The sequence below is a fragment of the Rousettus aegyptiacus genome, unplaced genomic scaffold (genome assembly GCF_014176215.1).
Source record: "Rousettus aegyptiacus isolate mRouAeg1 unplaced genomic scaffold, mRouAeg1.p scaffold_m13_p_16, whole genome shotgun sequence".
NCBI lineage: Eukaryota > Metazoa > Chordata > Mammalia > Chiroptera > Pteropodidae > Rousettus > Rousettus aegyptiacus.
The window spans coordinates 45,083,234-45,107,478 of NW_023416291.1; the positions used below are offsets into that span (position 1 = coordinate 45,083,234).

Consider the following 24,245-nt stretch of genomic DNA (forward strand, 5'->3'; position numbering starts at 1 on the left):
AGTGGGTTGACCCTAGGCAGTGCATGTTGAAACGCCTACCGTGAGGCAGGCTTCGGGCCCTGAGGAAGGAGTGTGGGACAGCTCAGAATGCGCGGAAGGAAGCGGAAAGGCGTAGTTCCACATTATCCACCAGAGAGACGGTCCCTGGACCGCCAGCGGGAACTCGGGCGAGAACGTGGGCGGGACGTGGGAGAGAACGCGGGAGAGAAAGTGGGCGGGACCAGGGCGGGGCGTGGGCGGGACGCGGGCAGGATCGGTCACCTCGCTGGACTCTAACAGAACGAGCACGTGGACCGCGCCACTGTCCCCCCGCTGCTCCGTCCGCGCGGCCGGGCTCTGAGCAGGAGTGTGCGTCGCGGTCCTGCACCTTCTCCCCGAGGGGCCCTCCGGACGCGGGGCTCCTCTCCGGAGCCGGGAATTAATCGCGTGAGGAATTTCCGTCCCCCTGTTGCAGAGAGTTGACGCCGCCGCTTGGTTCCCCGGGTGACTGTTTCCGCGCGGTTAAAGTGAAGACCTGGCGGGGCGCAGACGGTGACCCCGGCGCCCGCGCACCCGGCAGGCGGCAAGGACCTCCGCGCCCCACGAAACCCGCACGATCCCCGATGGCTCTGCGGGGACCCGGCGCGCTGGCTTCCTCGGGTGCCTCCGCGGGGCGCGCCCCAGTCCGCGGGCCGGCGCGGGGAGCCGGGCCCGGGCTGTGCGGCCCCTGGGCCCTGATCGTCACCTTAGTTGTCCTGCTGCCGGTGAGTCCCCACCGCCGCTCCTGCCTCGGGAAGGCGCGCCTGGTGGCCGGGAGGGGACGGGGGAGCAGGGCCACGACGCAGGGTTCCTGCCGGGGTGACCACGTGGCCGGGCAGGTCGGGCAGAGTCCGGGGACGAGCGGGTTCCCCAGGTCGGCAGGACGCGCCGGGCCGAGAGGGAGACGCGCGCGCTGCCCCTCCCGGCGCTTGGCCCCGGCGGCCCCGAGCAGCGGTCCCAGGCCTTGCAAGCCACAGAGTGACGAACAGGTGGATTTTTCCTTCTTTCCTCTTTCCCTCTCCTTCCTCCTCTCCTTCCTCCTCCCTCCCTCACCCTCTCTCTCCAACTCTCTTTTCGCAGACAGGTTAAAACTGTCGTCGTCCAAAAGTAACTTTCTCCGCTGTCTTCCATCCACAACTCTTCCTTCCAGCCCCGGAGTGGAGCCTGGAAAGCCTCCCCCGTTCTTCCTGTCACTTTGTTTCACAACCACAAAGACAAGTCACTTATGATGCTTGACCGCAAAGACAAGAGCTGTGTAGGAAGGACTAGTCATCTCACAGCCCCACAGGCTGGCGCCCCCTTCCTTTAGGAGTGGAAGTGTGTTCACTGATTTCAGCAATATCAGTATCGCATTTACTTTAAATCCACTAAATGCTGCAGTACACAGGTAGAAATGGTTAGGGAGGACGAGACAGAAGAACCCAACTATGTACTGTCTATTTGAGATGAACTTAAAAGCAGGACACAGACAAATGGAAAGGAAATGGATGGAAAAAGGTATAACATTCAAAGAGTGAGGGTAAGAAGTCAGCTGGCCGCCTTAACATAAGGTAAAGTTGATTTCAAGACAAAGACTGTTATAGAGAGAAAGAGGTAATGTGAAAAGCGTTGACTTATCAGGGAGTGTGTATGTGACTAATACATTTCAAAATACCATATGTGTGTCTATGACTAATACGATTTCAAAATACATGAAGGAAAAAGTCATCAGGATGAAAAGAGATTATAGCCAGCAATTGAGGGAAGGGGTAGATGAAAACTCAGTAAGTTATGGGCTCTGGGCACTATCGACCAGCTTGAGTTAATGGACATTCACAGAGCAGACATGCAACAGCTTCTGAAGACTCGTTCTCTTCTGTGAACGCGGGTCTCTCACCAAGACAGACTGTATCCTGACTGTAGAATGAAGCTCAATGAAAATGACATGAGGGAAATCATATAGGGCATTTTCTCCATCTCAATGAAACGAAACTGGAAATCAGTAACAATATAAAGACCCCCGAAACTGGGGTCTTGAGCAATGCACTAAAATAATCCATGGTTCAAAGAAGAAATCAAAATGGAACTTAAAAACACTTGAACAATAAATAGAGCAATGAAACTATAAGACATCAAAACCGTGAGTGTTGCTAAAACCGCACTTAGATGAAAAAGTGTGGCTTTCAGGGTTTGTAATGAAAGAGTGAAGGGGCAGAGGGAGTGGCTGCGAACGGTATCGAGTCACCCTGGGAGTTATGAGAATGTGCTAAAATTGATTCTAGGGGAGGTTGTATATCTCTATGAATATGGTAAAACAATTGAAATGTATACCTTAAGTGGGTTATTCATAAGAATAATTACAATGATTATGTGAATTATATTTTATTAAAGCTATTTTTAAAAGAGTATGTAAAATCTATGACCAAAAGACCCACATTAATCAACCTTAGAAATAGTGTAATTTAAACCAAATGAATAACAAGAAGAACTAGAAATCAGTAGGATTATCCTACTCTATCTGGAGTTAGTGCAGACCCCACAGGTCAAGGGCTCAGTGCCACAGATGGCCTCCACTTCAGACATAAGTCTCAATTAGTAGGCTTCCAGGTTACCCACACTTTTGTCAGACTTATGTATACATCAAGGGTTCCCACGACCCTCCTCTCAGGTCGATAACTTGCTGTAACAGCTCACAGAACTCGGGTAAACACATTTACCTATTATTATGAAAGGTACAGATAAACAAGCCCGATGAACAAGTATCTGGTGAGGATTGGGTGGGCCCCAAATTCTGGAACTTCTGTCTCTGTAGAGTTGGGGTGCACCACCGCCCAACGTGGAGATATGTTCACGAACCTGGAAGCTCTCTGAACCCCTTCTTTTAGTGATTTTTGTGGAGGTTTTATCATGTAGGCATCTCCAATTATTGAATCAATCCTCCCCTGAAAGGAGGGAGTGCAGCTGAACTTTCCGAGCCTGGTCTTTCTGGTGACCAGTGCCCATCCTGCAACTGATAAGGAGACCACCTAGAGCGGCCTCATTAGAACAAAAGAAGTTCCTATCACCCTCATTGATAAGGAAATTGCAAGGTGTTGTCAGGACAACCTTGGGATCTGTCTGCCTGCAGGGTCTAAGCCCATGTAGAGTTACATGCAGGTTTTGCGGCAAAGAAAGCAAGGTTTATTAGAGAGTTGCAAATCCCAGAGACACAAGCAAACTACCGCTCAAAGGCCTGGCTCCCTGGGTATCTCAGAAATACAGATTGAATGGGGAAAAAGCATCAGTGATAGAAACTGAGGGATTTGGTGTCGTGGATGCTGCTGATTGTACTGTCTGAGAGGGGTGAGGTAGTTGATCATTGTGTCCGATTCTGGAATTGATCTTGGCGCCACTTCATCTGGTCCTGTAGGGGGTGGGGTTGCCGTTCTGTCTCAGTGGGCCTGGAGCTGAAACCCACCTAAAGCCAAGATGCTATCCTTAAATCTAAAGTCCCACCAAACCTATTGTCCTCATGACTGTAGACCTGAAGATCCGTTCAGCTTTTTGTCCTGAGGCTTAAAGGTGCCAGCATATGGAGGATAAGGGGCTGGGGTAAAAGCAAGTGAGTCACATGCCATTATCCCAGCAAAGTCACCTTGAATCAGGGAGAAAAAACTGTTAAAGAAATGAGGTTTGTGAGCAGTTAATACAGTATTTAGGACCACTGTTTCAGGAGCTGGGTGCAGAGACCAAACATGTATATTTTTTTATTATGTCACAAATATAAAGAAAAGTACTGACAAGACAGTATGTTGATTTTCTGAAATGCTCAACAAAATCAATAAACTCTTAACTAGACTAACACAGAAAAAAGTGTGAAATACCAGCATTAAGAATTTATGATGGTTGTCACCACAAACTCTGCATCCATTAAAAAGATATAAAGAGGAACTTAGGAATAAATTTTCTGTCAAGAAATTAAACAACTTGGATGAATTGGACAAATTCCTGGACAAATACTACCTAGGAAATGGACACAAAATAGAAATGTAATCTGAATTATCCTGTACCTATTTATAAATTGGAATTCGTCATGTAGAAGCTTATCATGAAGAAAACTGTAGGCCCAGGCAGTGCTGGTGCGGGATGGGGTGAATCTCCCGAAGCTGGGACTGAAGCCCGACACCTGCCTAGAGAGCGTCCGGGCTCCTCGTGTGCCGATCAGCCGGGTTCCGTGTCCAGCTGCGCACGGCAGGCTCTGAGTACAGCCTGGTTTAATGCTCAGTCAGTTTGTGTAGTTCTCATGCCTCTTTCCTCTATTATTCCCGCCTCAGGGATTCTGTTTTCCCCCATTCTCGAGGGGACGTTGAGGGATGAAAGTCTGTTCAATAACTTCTTCAAAGTTGAGATAGGGCTGCTGTGCCTGCCCGTTGGGAATAAGGGCTGCTGGGTAGGGGGCTTGGCTTTTACCACAGTTCGGGCTGTTTCATCTGCTAGATTGCTTCCCCTGAGTACGTCTGAATCCCCTTCTGGTGCGCCCTGCAGTGAATGACCGCTGTTTCTCGAGGCCCAGTCACCGCTTCTAAGAGCTGTACAACTTCAGCCTTGTGTTCAGTCGGGGCGCTCTTTGCAGTAAGGAGGCCTCGTTTTTCCAAATGGCGATGTGTCCATGGAATGCCATAAATCCATATTTAGTCTGAGTCCTTTTTCCAATTGTAGTGCCCTAATAAAGGCAGTAAATTCTTTTTGAGCAGAGATGTTAGCTGGTAAAACATTAACCCCCGTGACATCTGATAGGCTTACAATAGCACATCCAGCCTTCCTGAGCCCTTCGCGAAACTATCCATCTGAGAACCGTTCAGCATCCAGATTGAATAAGGGTTCATCTTTGAGATCATTTCCTCTAGAATAAATTCCTTCCATAGTCTCAACACAGTGGTGGAGAAAGGTCTCTAAATCCAGGTGGCCTCAAAGTGGCAGGGTTTAGCCTTTGACAGACCTTGAGAATGACATTAAGAGTATTTGATAAGAGGGCCTGATATTTCAATAAGCATCTTCCCATTAACCATTGATGTCCCTTGATCTCTAATGCACTTTGTGATTGATGGGGAGTTAGTACCTCAAAATGCTGTCCTAAAGTCAGTTTGGAAGCTGCTTCTACTAACACGGCCGTAGCTGCTACAACTCGTTAGCGGCGGGGCCAACCTAAAGTTACCTGATCTAATCGTTTTGTAAATTAGGCCATTGGTCTTGGAGTGTCCTTTGACTTTTGAGTCAGCAGTCCCAAAGCTATCCCTTGTTTTAAGGCTAAAGAGTAAATGACTTTTCCAAATTTGGAAGGCCTAATGCAGGAGCTGTGTTCCTAAACTTTCTTTAAGAGTATTGAAAGCAACTTCACATGACCAGTTGCAAAGAGGGGACTTAGTATCAGGACCTTTTGTGGCTTCTTATAAAGCCTTAGCTATTATCCCCATTCGTGAGCAGTTTTTCCCCGCTGTCCTTCCAGCCCGCGCTGGCTGCAGCGGTTACCGCCAAGAGCCTTACGGGTGAGGGAAGCTGATGGTCCCCTCATGTCAGGATCTGTCATTTCACATCCAAAAGGAGGGCTCCTTGAGGCGGTGGGGACTCCTGGCTGCGGCTAACGTGTGAGGCTTTCGTCTATGTCTCAGCCTTTTCCGCTCCCGCTGCCCTGTCCTGATTACTACAGGCAGGAAAGGCTAGGTGTAAAAGCGGGTTCATAGGGGCCCGGGGCCCTGGAGGACGTTTGTAATTTTGTCCTATGTCAGGGGCCGACTTGGAGATAAAATGGGTGCCTGGTAACATTGGTCCCTCTGGTGTTGTGGGATCCGAGTTGGTATATTTTCTGAGGGCTTCCAGGAGAGGGCCTGACATGAGGCCGGATTTTCATCTTTCCCTCGGGTGACCCCTCAGATATTGTCATATTATCAGGCGCGGTAAAGCAGTTGTTCATCCGTCTATGCTGGACGTTATGTGGTTCCTGCGTCCTGGACCCCAAGCCCCCTCTGGTAACTGGCCTGGGAGTCCTGGTCAGGGGCCGCGCCCCCTCCCGTCGGGGGGCCATCGCGGCCCTCACGGTGGGCAGCAGTGCTGTCAGCGTGACCCCAGCTTCTGCAATAAGTCTGTGTTTTTCTTCTGTGGTACAACGTAGGAATAACACAATTTGTAAATCTTGCCGGGTTAAATCATAAGTCATATTAAGTTTTTTGAACTCATCAGTCAATTTGCTGCTTTAAAACACTCCCACGTTAAAGAAAAGTTGCAAAGGCTCTACGAAAACCTTGTATTCTGACCCATTTGAACATAGGTTTTGACATACCAAAGAGCACGACTGAATGCCTCAGTGTGTGTGTCCACAAATGAGGACCTTCTGCCCCGGAGCCGCAATGCCACCTTCCCACTCAGGACATTAACCGCATGACGGCAGACCCTCTTCAGGTTTCCCTGACTGTCCCCAGGGTGTCATTTTTATCACAGGGATCCGGACCCAAATATGTCGCGATTTCCTTTTGCTTCACTGGTCTTCTGTGGGACATCGACGGGCTCCTTTTGGGGGCAGCTGTCAGGTTAGCACCGGAAGTTCATGGCCTAATGTGTGCACGTAGTGTTAACCTTTATCGGTAAAATGTGTGTGTGCGTGAGAAAGAGACAGATGGTCAAATGAAAGAATTAAAAAGACAAAATAATAAATGCTGTCTCTGAGAAGATCACACATGGTTTTCCTAGTCTTATAAAAACTTTCCTTGCCCATGTTTCCTAGAAAAATATATTCTGTTTGATTATAAGAGAAAATAATATTGGAAACTTTTTTAAGTATAAATTACTTGCTGGCACTAAATGCCAATGGACAAAATCAACATGAAAGAATGAGAAAGCGGGAAGAAAATCCCAGCCAGTTCTGTCTGCTTTTGGCAGTTGAGGTGAAGGGAACATGAGAGGGATTCTGGGAGGGAAGAGAGTCCGGAAGCCACTCACGCCTGTCCCTACTTTGTCCCACAGGTCCTGTCTGCCTCGGCCACAGCCAACGGGCAGGACAGAGCTCACCAGCAACTCACTGCCCCACAGGCATTGAGGAGGAGCCCCTCAACTAAGTGGTGCCCGCCAGGTACATTCTGAGACTGATCCGCACCCCTCGGCCCACCCTTGTCTCCATGTCCTGCCGGCCCTCTGATTCCCACAGTTCCTGGTTCTTGATCTGCAGGTGTTTATTACATACCTTCCGTGTGCCGGGCACTGAGCTAGCAGAGGGCGCGAGGCCCCTGCCCGGCCGGAGCTCTCCTTTCTGGGTGGCAGCAGTCAGACAGATGACCGTGACGGTCAGAGGGACGAGATAGGAACTGTGAGGATGATGAGGGGCGGGTGGGATAGCCCGGGGTGGCGAGGCCTCCAGGGATGGTGACGGGATGGTGACTTTGACGCAGGGAGCCACTGCCTCTGGTGCAGGGAGCCAGGCAGAGTGGTCCTCACAGGGCCCCCGAGGGAACCACGGTCCCAGGGGCAAGAGCTGGGCTTGTGTGAGCAAACCTGAGGGGCAGTTGGGGTAAGTGGGGGATAAAGGGGTCACAAGGACAAGTGGGAACAAATCACACAGGAGCCTGGACACTGTGGAGGGAGCATGGGTTTCATTATCTGTGTGAAAAATTTAAGGAAAAGAAAATATCTCAATGTTTTATATTGGTTACATGTTGCAATGATACTATGTTGGATATTTTAGGTTAGAAGATACATAGTTGAAATTAATTGGGTCTCTTTTTACTCTTTTTACGTGGCAACTATGCATTTGAATTTCACGTATGGCTTGTGATACATTTCTGTGGGCAGTACTGGTCTAAGGTATGTGGTAGATGCAGAAACGAGTAAAGGGTAAGGCCGAGTAGAGTGGATTTCCCTCTTCGGATTCCGCTAACGGCCCACGGCCCACAGCGGCGTCCCCAGCCACCACGGCCAGCCTGCGGGAGTCCTCTGAGGATTCACTAACCAGCTTTTCTCTCCGTTCCCAGGGTTCTACTTATCGGAATACACTGGAGACTGTATGTCGTGCAGAGATGGCGTGGATTTCACCAATTATACGAACGACCTCTCAGCCTGCCGATTGTGTTCTCAGTGCTACCCAGGTAGAGACCATGGGGACCCTCTGCCCACAGTTAGGATGGTGGGGGACGAGTTGGGAATTGTATCAAACGGGGACTCAGAAACCTGATTTTCAGGCCACCTTGGTCTCCACCGTACCCTTTTTTATGATATGGCATAGGTCAATATAATAAAATGAAAACAGAAATTATTTTTATAATGCATGTCACATGGGCATAAATCTCTCAGACTATCAGTTGGAAAGAAGGTGACAGTCTGTCCCTCGATGGGGGCACTCTATGGTTACAGCACAGAAGGTGTGGCTGTGTGGAGAAGTGCTGTCTGGAGCGGGGACCAGGACCTGCTCCCGGGCCAGGCCCCTCTCAGCCCCGTGCTCCGTGCTCCTGGCGGGTGCTCCGCCTCCCTCAGCCTTCATGGCCTAAGGCCCCTCTGCCTCTGCAGCAGAGCTAGGTTTGAGGAAGTCACCCAAGGGTTCCTCTCCATCCAGGGTCCCTGCCCTTCTTGGTGACCCCATGAGCTAACAGATATTTCCTCTCAATCCTGATGTAATAAATAATGAATTGCGGTCTTTTTTATACGCCTTTATTGGTGACGGGTGAACGGTGGCTCTTTTGTGTGCAGATAATGGTCCCCTAAATTATTTGGTGAAGTGAGTGGGTGGGGAGAGAGGCGGTGAGGAGGGGAGAGGGCCACGTGGGGAAGCGCACACCCCACGCCTTGTCCTGTGTCTCCAGGTGAAGAGCAGGTTCGTTCATGCACGAGGACCGCGGACACGGTGTGTCAGTGCAAACCTGGCACTTACCGCGAAGGAAATTCCCCTGAGCTGTGCCGGCCGTGCAGCAGTGGGTGAGACGTGGCAGCCAGGGGGCCCCAGCAACTCAGGGGAACCCCACGGAGACCCCCCCCCCGCCCCCAGATCTTCCCTGTGCCTGTGGGGTCTTCTGAGCGTCCAGCGGCCCCTCCTCGGCTATCCGCGTGTCCTCACCGTGCCCTCCGCCGCGCGCCCTGCCCACACCTCCTTGCCCGGTGTCCGCCCGGCAGGATGAGTTTTCTGTTTGCGCGATAGACTGCTTCGTAGGGCCCATGATACCTTTCGGAGCCCTCCGACATAATAGACCTTCTTTGTTTTTTGAAATCTCAAGAAAATAAAATGAAATAGACCCCAACCTGAATCTGTTCCAATTCAGTCAGAAAATACTCTAAAATACTTTATTATTCAGGAAAGGGTCCATGAAGACAGAAGTCCCCACGGCCTACAGTGTCATAATAAGACAGAGCCTGTAGGTCCTTCAGGGTTCCCTAATCCAGGACCCGTGAACTCCATAAGATGTATCTTTCCCTTATTTCTTGAATTTAGGGGCCAAGAGTAATTTGCTCTTCTCTGACCTCCAGTGTTGGCTGTGATTGTAGGGACAGTCAACAGGGGGAACAAAGAGGTGCCTGTATTAAAGGCTGACTGAAGGGTGAGGCTCAGCTCATGCCCACAGGGTTTCTGACCCTTGACCTGGACTGAGATGGCCCCTCCCGCAGGCTCCCCCTGCTGCCTGGGGAAGCTCAGGGCAGCCTCACCAGAAGGCCCAGCTCCTGAGGGTGCCGCCCTGAACACTGTGTGGGAGCCCTACGGGCTGAAGTGCCACGCCCGGCTCCTTCTGCAACCCAGCAAGGGGGTGAGGGGACCCGTTGTGCAGACAGGAGAAGCCTGCTCTTCCTCCACTCTGGTCAGGGGACACTGGGTGGGTGCTTGCACCCTCTTTTTCCTTTTCTTACCTCACAGAATCTTTTCACATCCTCTCCTGTCCGTACCTAGGTGCCCCGAGGGGAAGGTCATTACCAGTAACTGTAGCTCCCAGAATGACCTGCAGTGTGTGGACCAAGAATCAAGTACCCAGGACAGTGGGAAGGTCCCAGTTCCCAGAGAGCCAGTGACCACCAGCCCTGGGCCGCCCACCGCTCCCTCTCCCTCCTCAGGCGATTTAGCATTAAAGATTGGAGTTCCCGTTGGATCCCTGTGTCTCCTGATGCTGGTATCCTGCGCATGTCGTCGCAGGAGGCGCATCCTTCAAGGTGAGGTGGGCCGGGTCGATGGGGAGGTGCTGGCACTCTCTGCCACCTCCCGCACTTCCTGCTTTGTTTCTCAGACAGGAAATCCCTCCTCTCCACATCGCAAACCCCTCTGTTTTCCTCTGGCCTGGCTCTGACCCCCTTCCCTGTGATCCCCCCTCCATGACCCGCCTCACCCCTTCAGGGTTGGGATCATATCAGTGTCCTTGTCTCACGGCTGACAGTCACCTCATCTCCAAGGCCAAGTCTGGGAGGGCAGGACCAGTTCTTCAGGGTCCCCAGTCAGAGCAGAGAGGAGGTCAGCCCTTGTATTTGGTGACAAGAGCCAGGAGGAGAGGGACAGGGGCTTTATACAGCTGTGGTCAGAGCAGAACCCAACAGAGATTTGACACGCGTTTATTTTTACTTTTTCCCCTTTCTCTTCCCCCTCTGAACGGTGTCCCAGAGTTGGACTGTCCCTCTCCCGTCACCTGTCCCCAGGGCTGCTTGTTCAGTGTCTGATCCTCAGCCCACACCCCAGCCCTCTCACAGTCCTTGTGGGGGGTGAGGAGCCACTTGGCGACCCTTCCCCACTGCTAAGCAGACACCCCTTCTCTTCTAGCTTGTGGAGTGGACCCCAAGCGTGTGGACAGAGTGAGTTGGTTTCCCCAGGACCTGGCGGCATGGGGCCCTCGGGAAGTGCTTCCTTCCCACAGCAAGGCCCTGGGAGGGCACGGTCCCATTTGTCCTGTAGGGCTGAGCCTGGCTCTCTAAAGTGGCCCGGGGGCCTGGGCTGAGTGTAAGAAGGCAGCTGGCCCTTTGCCACGCCCTGTCCTTCCTGAGCTTGTGACACCTTCACCCACAGCCCTGCTCCCTGGGGTATGAGGGTGTCAGGCACGGGTGCTGAACCCCCGTAGCGTAGCACAGGGTCCCGGTGCCAGCAGCAGAGTCCTGGATGTGCTGAGCCTGTGCCAGCCTGAGGGGACAGCCTGGGGAGGACAAGGGGCAGGAGAACCTACTGTGCCCCCTGAGACCCTGCAGGGAGCCTGGGTGTGGGCTCCTGAGTCAGCTCTCTGCCTTCCCAAGCTCTTTTTCTGGTGCTCATGTCCTCCGAGAGGGCCCGGGGCTCGCGACAATGCCCACAACCAGATCGTGAGCAGCAGGAACTCGCAGTCCACCCTGGACTCTGAGCAGGAGCTGGAACAGCAGGAGCACGCGGAGCTGACAGAGGTCATCGCACTGTCCCCAGAGGAAGCAAAGCGTCTGCTGGTGAGTGGACGGTGGCCGTGCAGCATCCTGGCCCCTCTGCGTGCCCAGGACTGTGGTGGCCACAGGGAAAGGCCGATGCCGCTCAGGTGTCCTGTCCCCTGGGGACGTGGTGGTGGAGGGAGACCGGGACCCTAAGCGGGGAAGGGGCTGCTGCGCGGGGCGCCCGCCACCCTGGTGTGTGGACCGTCGCTCTGTGGACTGTCCGTGTCTCATTGTCTGTAGTGTGGTCACCGCATCCTCAGGGTCTGGAACAGGGCCGGCCCGGAGTGGGCGCTCCATGCCTGCTGAATGACGGCATTAGGGCTGCGTAACATTTCACTGCCTGATTGTTACATAATTTTAGTCATTCTTCATAAATTTCAGAATTTTACATTTATTTCAAGATTAAGATGAATCCATCTGAAAATAAATATTTGTCCCAATTTCTGATCACACTTGTTGAATGGCTTCCTAGAGGAAGTCAAATTCTTTTGTCGATGGGTAGAAGTTCTTTTTACTGCATACACACACACACACACACACACACACACACACACAGACATCCACAGTTTTATTTCATATCCATTCAACAGGTTTGATATGACATTAGTATTCTTTTTGATATCCAGGGAAAAAACGACTTGCACTTGCTTGTCTTCGTTTTTGGAAATGATTGCTGTCACATCTCTGAGAGTCTATCCGAGACATGCTGTCACGCCCCTGCAGTCACACAAGTTTGTTCTTTCATTTGGCCTAATATTTTAATGTGCAGAATTTTATAGGTTAAGTAATTAATCCACTGATACATATTTTTTCATTGCTCGTGAGTTTTGAAAGTACTTCTGCAGTAAAAGATAAGTTTCTCTAATTTCTTAGGCAGCGTTTAAAAATGATTTGATTTATAGTATATAGCTGTATAATGAAAGTGAAGTTTATTTTGCCACATGACATGACGTGAGAGCTCCCTGAAGTGTCCCGAGGCTCTGTCTCCTGCCCAGGACTCCAGTGAGGTGCTGATTCTCCCGTGTTCATCTGCCTCTCTCCCTCCTGTGTGACCTGTGAAGCGGGTGTATGGCAGACATCTCTCTTCACCTCTAGTTTTCCTTTCTGTTCTTTTCTCGTATTGATTCCTCATTTAAAAACTCATGAAGACAAGTTATAAAACAGGAAGCCAACCAGCAGAAATGGTCAATAATTCCTACAATAATATCGCTTTGACACATTTTCAAAGTGGTTAATACACATCCACAATAAGAAATTTTACGTAGTACAGAGAGGTTCTCAGCGAGGGGTGACAGCGTCCGGGCTCCTCCCCGGCCCCTGGCTTTTTAAAATTTCATTTAACAACGAGAGATGATTTTTTATAATTCTTTGCCAATGTCTTTATATATATGCTATCTCTGCGTGCGAGTGAGTGTGTGTGTACATGCATACGTATACCTGCATATTTTATTTATGCAAAAGAGAGTCTATTATTTATAATACTCCACCATGAAACTTTCTAATGTTTTACTATCTGGTAGAGAAAATTCTGCATCCCCACATTTTCCAAGTTTATTATTTTTACCCAGATGAAGTTTAAAATTATGTATCAGCTTTCCTCTTCCTTCTAAAATTTCAACGACATCATTTTGTTACCTTAAATTTATGAATTGAGAGGAAACTTTTCTATATTCAACATTTTTCCTATGAAAGGACATAGCATTTCAAGTCAAGAGTTCTCGAATACCGCAGCCAGGCGCGCCCTTTCCTGTCAGTAAATTCCTCCTGTTGCTCGTCGTGCTGTGTCTCTGCAGTACGCGTGTTCTGGAACCGTGTGCATTGGACGGTGCTGTGATGCTCTTTCCTGCTCTGCCGCCTGCTGCAGTTGTAACATTCATCCACGCACATGCTACATTTAAGCGTTGTGGTTCAGTCCTTAGAGTTCCGTAAGGACACGGTCATATGTGAAATGGTGACTATTTTCTCTGCTCCCTTCAGAGCTCCCGCCTCGTGCTTCTGTTTCGCTTCTCGCTGCAAGGGTCGGGAAGTCCAGAGCAATATTCTGGGACGCTTGGAGTAGGCAGGCGTTTTAGTTTGGATTGAACTTGGTCGAGGAGGCCTCCAGTGCCACCTGTGGGAACGACATTGGCCCTGGATTCACATGGGGAGCCTCATTATTACGGATGCAGCTTTTACTTCCGAGGTGTTTTTAAATCACAGAATTGGTCTTTAAATTTACCAAGTGCTTTTTAGTGTCCCTGGAGAATATGCGAGGCTTTTATTTCCTTTAGACTATTGTTTTGAACCATTGTTATAATCAAGACACCTTCACGTTCAAGAAAGAAACCCTTACTTAGATTTCCCCAAATGCCATCGTATGTATTCTTCATTTGAGTCACATAAATGCCTGGGACGGAGTGACTGTTCCCTGATGGGGAGGTGGGAATGAACTAGGAGGGGCAGAAGGCGGCTGCTTGGGCTGCTGAGAAGGCTCCTTGTCTTGATTGGGTGATGGCTACTCAGGTGTACACAGTTGCCAGAGCTGGAACAGCCCCTTAAGGACTGAGCTTTACCACAAGGAACATGGGCCTCCATGAGCACACAGCCTGTCAGGGGCGAAGGGTGGGAGGTTCTTCTCTGTCTCCACAGAGGCCCAGGAGGGGACGTGGCTGCCCTGGGTCACACAGCTAGCTGGTTGTCACGCTCACTTCTGAAATCCAGATGTCCCGACTCAAACCAAGGGTATTCTCCACTGTATTTATAGGGACCAGCAGGAGCTAGAAGAGTCTCAGATGAGAAGCAAGCAGCTGTTTCCAGCAATGGTGTAGGACCCCAATGAAGGTGAGTGTTTTGTTGGGGGCAGTGGAGCAGGAGCGGAGGGTCGAGGGATGTGTCCAACTGCCCTCCTCATAGCTCTTATGGCAGCTAAGATCTGTAGATACTAGAAGCAGGGGGCCTATGCTGTTTGTGACTGGATAATTAGAACACTAAATTCTCGTGCCGTTCCTCTGCCTCTCCTACGTACCCATTCCGTCCAATCACAACAGTGTTCTACACTTGCTCTGGGTCCATCCACATCATTTCTCCTCCCTTGTTGATCGAGGCCTGGTTCACCCACAACAAGGGCACCTAAGGGGCTGTGCTGTTCCTCAAGGCACCCGCTGGCCCTAGGAGGCTACCAAGCACTAGACCTGTGGCTAGGCCAAATTTGAAGAGCTGTACTGTAAACTAAATACCATTTTTGAAAGAATTTTCGAAAACGAAATATAAAATGTTTCAATAATTTTTTGTATGTTGATTAGATGCCCAACTCGAGACTGGTAGGAGACGCAGAGACTTGGAACCACTGGTCCCACACCTCTTATGTGACGGTTAAGAGTCAGGTGGGACAGCTCAGTTGCTGAGGTCCCCGCAGCAATGAGACTCCACGTTGGTCTCCCCAGCCCAGGATTCCAATGACAGAAAGAGAAGTTTCCACAACTTCTGGCTGTAAACACCAGAGGAGACTGTGGCTGAGTGAGACAGATGACGGCTCGAGTCACAGATATTCCTGTTAAGCGGCCCATGCAGTCTGAATATTTATATTAATTTAATTAATTTTTAATTATTAATTTAATTATAATATTTATATTAATTATATTTATATGACATTAATATAATATTCATATTATTTATATTAATTTAATTATGGGTGGATGTTTTCAAGTGACCACCCGTGTCTAGGTGTCCCTGAACTGGATGGTTGTGCGTGGGCCTGCTTCTCCTCTAGGGAAATGGGTGAGGAGGGTAGGAGATGGGTTACATCTGAGGTGCCAAATATGTTCTATGTCAGGTGCCATTTCAGGTCATGTTACTGAACCTTCAGCCCCGCTGGCCTCAGGGGAGTGGGAAGCTGCCCTGGTCTCCGGGAGGAAGAGTGGGCGGTGCTCACGGATTGTGTTAAATATTTGCTAACGTAGCACTAGTTGGGCCCTCTCACTTCTGGTAGTTTGTGAATCTGAGCCCCAGCACTGCCTTATTCATTTTGGATTGGCTATTTAAGCATCTGTGGGCACTTGCCTTCTGCATAAACAACTCAATGTATAATACCAAATCTTAAATACTCTGAGTATGTATTCGTATGGCTAATACATTAGGGTTTTGTCTTTGTATCATTTTGCTGCTTTTTAAAAATCCTCAGTAACTCCCTCAGCTGTTAGTTGTGTGACAACGCAGCTGAGGTGACTGGGCCAAAACTTGAACTGCCAAAGCACTTTTGGGGCATCATGTCCATGGAGTTTGTAGGAAGGGGGACCCCACGGCCTTGGTGCTCTCCGCTCTCCCACTGTGCTTGAGGCCCCAACCGATGTCTCCTCTTTTTCCTAAAGGACACAGGTGTTTCCTGCCTTTTCTGTTCCTTCTGTGCGGGATACTTGGCCTTAGTATCTTCAGGTGGAACCACGACTTTTATCACTCGGGTTTCCCTTTCTCAGAGAGGTTGAGTTCCCATCTAAAGTATTAGCCTTATCAGTGTTTGTCAATTTCATTTCTTTGTTCACAAGTCTATTGTGTGTCTTCCACCAGAGAGAAGTGTCAAGAAGCCATGAAATTGTCTTCTTCGTTACTTTATACACAATGCAAATGTGCTTTTTTAGTATTATTTAATGATTGGGCATCTTTTCATGCCTCTCTCTGGTGGAAGGTCCCTGCCTTGAAGAATTTGTTGGATACATCAAATAATACAAGGAAAGCTGTTATGTACAAAATACTAATATTTATAAATGCATAAACAAAATAAATGTGAAACCTTATATAGAAAGAGGTGTGTTGTTTTTCCTTCCTATTCTCCCCTTCTCCTCTGGAGCAGCTCTGAGTGACTTGAGGAGTACAAGGTGTGGGGCTCGCTCCTTCCCTTCCTGCTGATGCCTTCAGGTTGCTGGTCATGGGTGGGTTGCCTGCTGTGACTCTGGATTTCCAAGGGCTAGGTTCATAGGGGACTAAACTTCAGCCCCTCTTCCCTCCTCCTCCTCCTCCTGTGAGAGGGAGCCCAGCCCTGGCCTGGCTCCCCCTCCACCTCCACAGCTGTGTCTGGGTTGCTCCTGGGCCTGCTGGCCTTCTGCATGGTGCAGACCAGCTCTGGCAGCAGTTGGGAAGGGGCGGTGGGTCCCTGAGGGGAGAGCTGGCCCTGGTTGCTGGGGTCAATCTGTGGCCCTGCTCTTGTGGGCTTCTTACACCTCCTGGACCACCTACACTTTCTCTCCCCACTGGCCTTTCTGCATCCTCGTCAGTGCGTCAGGTGGCTCAACCCTGCCAGCTCAGAGACACCCATTTTTCCTCCCTGTGGACATTAGGCCCTGGCTCCCCCTCTCACCTGGAGTTAATGAGAGGCCACAGGGTCCCTCCTTTCACTCTTCCATAGTGCAAAGGTGCCAGGTGTAGAGCTGCTCCCCCTTGGACACTTCCCTCTTGTCCCTGCCCATTGCTTCTGAGAATCACCCTGAAGCTACGGGGGTCCGCAAGCTGCTGTCTTAATCCTTCACAATCCTCCTTCACAATCAGGCCTGACCTTGCTTCGTTCTACTCTTTCCTTTTCCCCAAACTAGCACTAGCGGAGGCTCCTTGAGGAGGACTCTAGTTTTCCAACTCATGTCCTTCGTTCTAAGGATCTTTGATCCTTACTGCATCCCTCCAACACACATATAAACCTTCTGCAGGGTCCCCCCGTGAAGATGAGGAGGATAATATGCATCTTCAAGATGGCCAAAATCAAGGGCCTAATGGCATGTTGAAGCCCTGAGACCACCCTCCCAGGAACCCTCGACATCAGACAATTGATAACTACATGATAGAAATGGAATTTGCTTTGTGACACTATATGACATGAGGCGTCTCTGAGTTGTTCTGAGTCGCTGTCTCATTGCTCCGTCCCCATTTAACTACTGATTCTCCCATTTCTCTCTGTTCCTTTTTCCTCCTTTGTCACTAGGAAAGTGTCATGCGATGGGAAGGAACTTTTCTTTTCCTTCAAGGTTTTTCGGCTGGTCTAATGGTCAAACCAACATGAGACAGATTAACAAGAGAAAACAACTCCATTTAATTACATATGTACCTATGTGAACCCTGTATACGTGAGAGGGAGACCCCATATATGGCATTTCAGATACCACAGAGGCTTATCTTGGGGTGACTAATTCTGAACCCACGCAATGTTCACATAAACGTTGATCTCTTTCCACCTAGGCTATTCTGTACCATTATATTTTTTGCATCACTCCTGCTGTGGACTGAATTGTGTCCCCCTACCCCAAACTTATATTTTGAAGCTCTAATATCCAGTGTAATGGTTTTGAAGTGGGACCTTTGGAAGGTAATGAGGCTTTGATGAGGTCATGAGGACAAGGTTTCATGATGGGAATGTTGTCTTTATAGAAAGAGAAAGAGGGGGAATGAGGAAGGTAGATGGGGTAAAATAACTTAAAAAATAAATAAATAAAAGTAAGAAAAAAAAAGGAAAAAAAGGAAAGAGGAAGAGACACCACAGTCCCCTTCACCTGACAAGGTGGCCATCTGCAAGCCAAGAAGAGAGAACTCGCCAGAACCAACCGTGCTGGCACCCTGATCTCAGACCTCCAGCCTCCGGAACTGTCAGAAATAAATACTTTACTTAATCCACTCAGTCTACAGTATTATGTCCTTTCACGCTGACCAGACTAATGCAACCAGGAAAATGAATTCACCAATATATTCAAAGGTTTCTTTCTACACTAGGACCTGGTGGGATTTCCTGGAATGCACGGATGGTTAAGCACATAAAAATCAATCGATGCCATACAACACATTAACAATATGAAGGAAAAGTCACACCTGACCACTCAAGTTAGGGACAAACCCATGGGAGCCGGCGGGCGAACGTTCACCTCCCAGTTCTTTCCTATGGTCGCGGCGGGGTTGCCACATAGGCCGCTGAGGTGTGTGGGGTTTTATTGTTTTGTTGTTTGCTTGTTTGTTTGTTTTTTTATAACTGTTGTACAAAATTGAATTGAAAGTCAAGTTATCTCGCTCCTAGTCCAGGGCCGGCCGCTAAACAGCTTCACGACCTAGGGGAGTTCACGCCTCTTCCTCTCATGCTACCTTTCTTGAAATAGGGGTTTGCACTAAGTGACCTCTCAGAAACCCTCGGGCGCTGACCCTTTGCTGCCGAGTGCGGGTCTCATGAACAAGCAGACCCTGTGTCCTCTGGTGTGACCTCAAGTGTGTCAAGGGAGAATCAGGTACTGAGGACAGTGGGAGGTCCCGGTTCAGGGGAGCCAGTGCCCACCGGCTTGGGACGACCACCGCTCCCCCTCCCTCCTCGGCCATGCACAGCTGGTGATTGGAGGTGCAGTCGGGGTTACAGTCGTGTCTCTGTGTCTCCTGCTGCTGTTTTTCTGGACATATTATCACAGGGGGCGCATCCTTCAAGGTGAAGTTAGAGGGGGGGATGGGGAGGTGCTGGCACTCTCTGCCACCTCCCGCACTTCCTGCTTTGTTTCTCAGACAGGAAATCCTTCCTCTCCACATGGCAAATCCCCCTGTTTTCCTCTGACCTGGCTCTGACCCCCTTCCCTGTGATCCCCCCTCCATGACCCACCTCACCCCTTCAGGGTTGGGATCATATCAGTGTCCTTGTCTCATGCACGGCTGACAGTCACCTCATCTTCCTGGCCAAGTCTGCGAGGGAAGGACCAGTTCTTCAGGGTCCCCAGTCAGAGCAGAGAAAATTTCAGCCTCTATATTCGGTGACAAGAGCCAGGAGAAGAGGGTCAGGGGCTTTATACAGCTGTGGTCAGAGCAGAACCCAACAGACATTTGATACGTGTTTATTTTTACTTTTCCTCCTTCCCTTCCCTCTCTGAATGGTGTCCCAGAGTTGGACTGTCCCTCTCCCGTCACCTGTCACCAGGGCTGCTTGCTCAGTGTCTGATCCTCAGCCCATACCCCATCCCTCGCACTGTCCTTGTTGGGGGAGGAGCAGCTGAGCAACCTCTCCCCCCTGCTAAGGCAGACACCCCTTCTCTTCTAGCTTATGGAGTGAACCCCAACCGTGTGGACAGAGTGAGTTGGTTTCCCCAGGACCTGGCGGCATCAGGCCCTTTGGATCGACTTCCTTCCCACAACAAGGCCCTGGGAGGGCACGGTCCCATTTGTCCTGTAGGGCTGAGCCTGGCTCATTAAAGTGGCCCGGGGGCCTGGGCTGAGTGTAAGAAGGCAACTGTCCCTTTGCCAAGCCCTGTCCTTCCTGAGCTTGTGACACCTTCTCCCACAGCCCTGCACACTTCCCCCAACACGAGAAAAGAATGAAATCCTCTAATTCCTGGGGGAGCTTTATTTTTTGAGAGTCAATTTTTGGCATGTAGCTGTATCTTAAATAAAATTTATTTTGTCATCAACGTAAAGTGAGGTCCTCTCTCGATTTCTGCGTCACCGTTTGCTTCTCCCAATCAGAACTGACTCTCTCATTGCCTTCTGTGTTGGGTCTGTCCTTGGTCTCGGGTCGAATGTTTCTATAGACATCGTTCGCTTTCCACCCAGACTGTCCCTTTTTGTTCCCAACTTACATCAACGCACATTTTTACTTAATAAAATAAACGTCAAAAAATAAAACAAAGTTTAAAAAGGCTGGTATTGCTGCCATCCCGATGAACTACTTTAACATTTAAAAACAGAAGTCACTACATGTTGAAAGAGAGAAAATGTAGGTAGCACAGAAAGTTCTCAGAGAACAGCGGCCTCCATCCCTCTCCCCCAGCTCCCCTGACTCTCTTTATTTCGGGGAACTACTGCACAGAATTTCTCATGTTTCTTTGCCAAAATCTTTATGCTGATCCCTGTATATTACACATGCATATGCACATCTGGATATTTTATCTATGTGTAAGGCATTCTATTATATAGCATACCCTTCCCAATGAAAATTTCTAATATACTTAATATCTCATAGAGCAAATACATTTTCCTCATGTTTCCAAAACTTATAATTTTACTAAGGTAAACTTTTGAATTGTTTCTTAAGATTTCTTCTACTCCCTCAAAAAAAAATCATAGAAATGTTTATTAAATTTACCTTAAATTTTAAAAAGTAATCTAGGAAGCATTAAGATATTATCACTTTCCAATATTTTTCTTAAAAGAAGATAGCATCTCAAGTCAAGTATTTTATTGTAACTCAGTAATGATTTGTGTTTTTCTTCATGTAAATTATTTCACATTTTTTTGTCAAGGCTGTTTTCTTTGTATTTTAAGTTTTATAATCCTAGGGAAACGGATTCTCTTGTAATTGCATTTTCTAATTTATTGTTTCTTCTATGTTTTAAATGTTTATCCAGACATCCATGGACATTTCAGTACCATTATTGAACCCTTAGGAATTTAAAAGTATCGTCGTATCTAAAACGAGGACGATTCCTCCTGCTTCACCCAGGAATCTGCCACATGTTTGTTTCACTGCATAGACCGGAACTTTCAAAACAACGTTCAGCCTCTAGTGTTTAACCATTAAGAATTACGTTGATTCTCAGTGTCATAGAGAAATTCTTCCCATTACGGAAGCAGCCTCCTACGCTGAGATGTATTAAAAATCAAAATTGGTGTTTCATTTTAGCAAATACCAGATGCTTTCATTTCTTTAGTTAGATGATGGATATGGTACACTTTTATTGATGGAGGACCTTTGCATTTGCGGAATGAACTTTTACTTTAGGTAACTGAAGTGTCCTAATATATATTCTCACTCCTTCCTCTTCCCCCTGGTGCCTTCAGGCTTCCTGGTCATGGGTGGGTGTCCTGCTCTGACTCTGGATTTCCAAGGGTCAGGTGTGTGGGCACAAAAATTTCAGCATCTACTCCCTCCCTCTCCTTCCCCCTGGGAGAGGGACCCCAGCCCGGTCTGGCTCCCCTCCGGCCTCCCAGGCTGGTGCCTGGGTTGCACCTGGGCCGGCGGGTCTCCTGCACGGTGCAGACCAGCCCTGACAGAGCAGTTGGGAAGGGGCGGTGGGTCCCTGAGGGCTGAGCTGGCCGTGGTTGCTGGGGTCCATCTGTGGCCCTGCTCCTGTGGGCATCCTACGCCTCCTGGGCCACCTACACTTTCTCTCCCCACTGGCCTTTCTGCATCCTCGTCAGCGGATCAGGTGGCTCAGCCCTGCCAGCTCACAGACACCCATTTCCCTCCCCTTGTGTGTGCCCTGGCTCCCCTTCTCACTTAGAGTTCCTGGGAGGCCCCACGGCCCCAGCTCTACACACCAACACACACACACACACACACACACACACACACACACACACACACTCGGTTTCTGTTCCAACCCAAAGCTCATCAGTTTTGATCTGACTTCACTACTGCTTTGTTTTGTTTTACTAACCAGGAAAACAACGATTCGGCTACACGCGCATCTCCAGTTCGTTGTTTGATTCCTGTGGTTCGGTGTCTGGTGTGTCACATACTTACTAGTTATTTGAGTCACTTTAATCAACTTTTTACAACTTTTGTCTTGTTTGTTAAAGACCTGATGTCATTCATTGTCTCAAATTCAGGTAACAGATTCCTGGTATGTTTCTATTTCTGTCTTATATATTTTTTTCAGAAGTTTTAAATTTTAAGGGGTTAAATCTATAGACATACCGGGGGGGTGGGGCAGGGACGGTGGTCATAAATTCGGAAAGTCCTTCATCCAGGAGTAGATAAGATGAACGGCTCTCATTTATTAGGAGGCTTTTAAAAATGACTTGGTTTGAGGCACACAGTGCAATAGCTACATGGAGATTGTTTTTGCTGTGATAGGGGTGGGTGTGGAGTTACATCATTGTGCTGAGTCACTTTTCTTCCTCCAACTACATTTAGTGACCGATTCTCCCATTTCCTTTTGTTTTGGGGTCCTTCTTTGTCACTGGCTGAATTAGAACGTGGACATTGACCTCTTTTCACCAAGACTATAGTGTTCCATTCCTTTCTTGCATCAATACCAGTTTAAAAAAAAAAGAGAGAGAGAGAGAAGGAATAAAAACAAAAGCAATGAGAAATATCCAATAAGCTCCCCATCCCGGTTAACCACTGTTGATTTTTAAAAGAAGGGTAAAGACATATCCACTGAGAGAAAACGGAAACAATACAGAACGATGTCAGTGAGCAGTGACAGCCTCCTTAGGCCCCTGTCCCCTCTCTGCTCCCACAGCCCCCAACCTCAGCTGCCCACACAGAAGGAGACGCTTCCACACTGCCTGCCAGCTCCCTCCAGGGTGGCCTGTGCGGTTTTCAGGAGGCCGGAAAGATTCCAGGGGCCACTTCTTGCCATCAAGGACAGAGTGGGGGAGACAGGGGGTTCCCCACCACAATCTCCATCCTTCCCTGGGCTCTCCCCCAAGCTTCCCGCCACAGCCTCACTGGGGGCTCACCTGCCATGCAGGAAATCTTTCTAACTGCTAAAAGGAGTGAAGGAGATTTCTAAAGACATGTATGTACAAACATTGGAGATATATTTTTGAATGAACAAAACAAGAACTTGAAGAACGAGTTAGAAGAGAGGGAAACCATTGTTTTCTGTGTATTTTGTGGACATCCGGCATGTGCTGAGCAAATGTTATGCCGGGATTGAGGTTATGGGGACACGGTGTTTTAAATTGCCATGTTCTGTGTCATGAAATACATTTATAGCAACCACTTGTGCATTTGTGGACAGAAGGCTCCATGGTAATAATAAGTGTCCTCAACCAGAGCCCTGGAGTTCGCATGCGGTGGATGTTGGCCAGCTGTGAGTCAGCTCGCCCATGCCAGGCAGGGAAGTGGCAGAGCTGACCATGGGCAGGATAAGAAGACAGGAAACTTCTGGTTATGACCCGAAGAAGCGTCCTGGAATGCAGAAGAAATCTGAGCCCCTGGACCAAAACACGGGGAAATTGCTCAGTCATGCCTCGCTGCTGTGTCCTGGGGCCAGCCAGGCCTTGAGCAGGAGTGTGCGTCGCGATCCTGCACCTTCTCCCCGAGGGGCCCTCCGGACGCGGGGCTCCTCTCCGGAGCCGGGAATTAATCGCGTGAGAAATTTCCGTCCCCCTGTTGCAGAGAGTTGACGCCGCCGCTTGGTCCCCCAGTAGACCGTTTCCGCGCGGTTAAAGTGAAGAACTGGCGGGGTGCAGACGGTGACCCCGGCCCCCGCGCCCCCGGCAGGCAGCAAGGACCTCCGCGCCCCACGAAACACGCACGATCCCCGATGGCTCTGCGGGGACCCGGCGCGCTGGCTTCCTCGGGCGGCCGCGCGGGGCGCGCCCCAGTCCGCGGGCCGGCGCGGGGAGCCGGGCCCGGGCTGTGCGGCCCCTGGGCCCTGATCGTCACCTTAGCTGCCCTGCTGCCGGTGAGTCCCCACCGCCGCTCCTGCCTCGGGAAGGCGCGCCTGGTGGCCGGGAGGGGAGGGGGGGGCAGGGCCATGACGCGGGGTTCCTGCCGGGGTGCCCGGGTGGCCGGGCAGGTCGGGCAGAGTCCGGGGACGAGCGGGTTCCCCGGGCCGGCAGGACGCGCCGGCCCGAGAGGGAGACGCGCGCGCTGCCCCTCCCGGTGCTTGGCCCCGGCGGCCTCGAGCAGCGGTCCCAGGCCTTGCAAGCCACGGAGTGACAAACAGGTGGATTTTTCCTTCTTTCCTCTTTCCCTCCCCTTCCTCCTCCCTCCCTCACCCTCTCTCTCCAACTCACTTTTGGCAGACAGGTTAAAACTGTCGTCGTCCAAAAGTAACTTTCTCCGCTGTCTTCCATCCACAACTCTTCCTTCCAGCCCCGGAGTGGAGCCTGGAAAGCCTCCCCCGTTCCTTCTGTCACTTCGTTGCACTACCGCAAAGACAAGGGCTGTGCAGAAAAGATCTCAGGGCTCCACAGGCTGGTGCCCCCTTCCT

General features: G+C 49.8%; 1 protein-coding gene and 1 long non-coding RNA gene across 4 annotated transcripts; one reads left to right on the forward strand and one right to left on the reverse strand.

Annotated features, from left to right (window-relative positions):
- Positions 1–244: 244 nt before the first annotated feature.
- LOC107509212 (tumor necrosis factor receptor superfamily member 10B-like) lies at positions 245–14,898 on the forward strand. Of its 3 annotated transcripts, XM_036233973.1 has the most exons (9): positions 247–743; positions 6,994–7,099; positions 7,995–8,108; positions 8,820–8,931; positions 9,893–10,149; positions 10,748–10,779; positions 11,212–11,394; positions 14,120–14,196; positions 14,658–14,898. In XM_036233973.1, exons 1-8 carry the CDS (start codon positions 603–605, stop codon positions 14,192–14,194), a joined length of 1,020 nt encoding a protein of 339 aa, XP_036089866.1. In that variant the 5' UTR covers positions 247–602; the 3' UTR covers positions 14,195–14,196; positions 14,658–14,898. The 3 variants fall into 3 exon arrangements, with proteins under 3 accessions (XP_015997025.2, XP_036089867.1, XP_036089866.1); XM_036233974.1 differs by lacking the exon at positions 14,658–14,898 and having other exon boundaries at positions 246–743; positions 14,120–14,651; XM_016141539.2 differs by lacking the exons at positions 14,120–14,196; positions 14,658–14,898 and having other exon boundaries at positions 245–743; positions 11,212–14,055.
- Positions 14,899–17,930: 3,032 nt separating this feature from the next.
- LOC107509216 lies at positions 17,931–24,182 on the reverse strand. Its single transcript, XR_004954954.1, has 3 exons — positions 24,049–24,182; positions 18,970–19,103; positions 17,931–17,976 (listed from the first exon to the last, which is right to left on the reverse strand). It is a non-coding gene; the product is annotated as an uncharacterized LOC107509216 (long non-coding RNA).
- Positions 24,183–24,245: the final 63 nt, after the last annotated feature.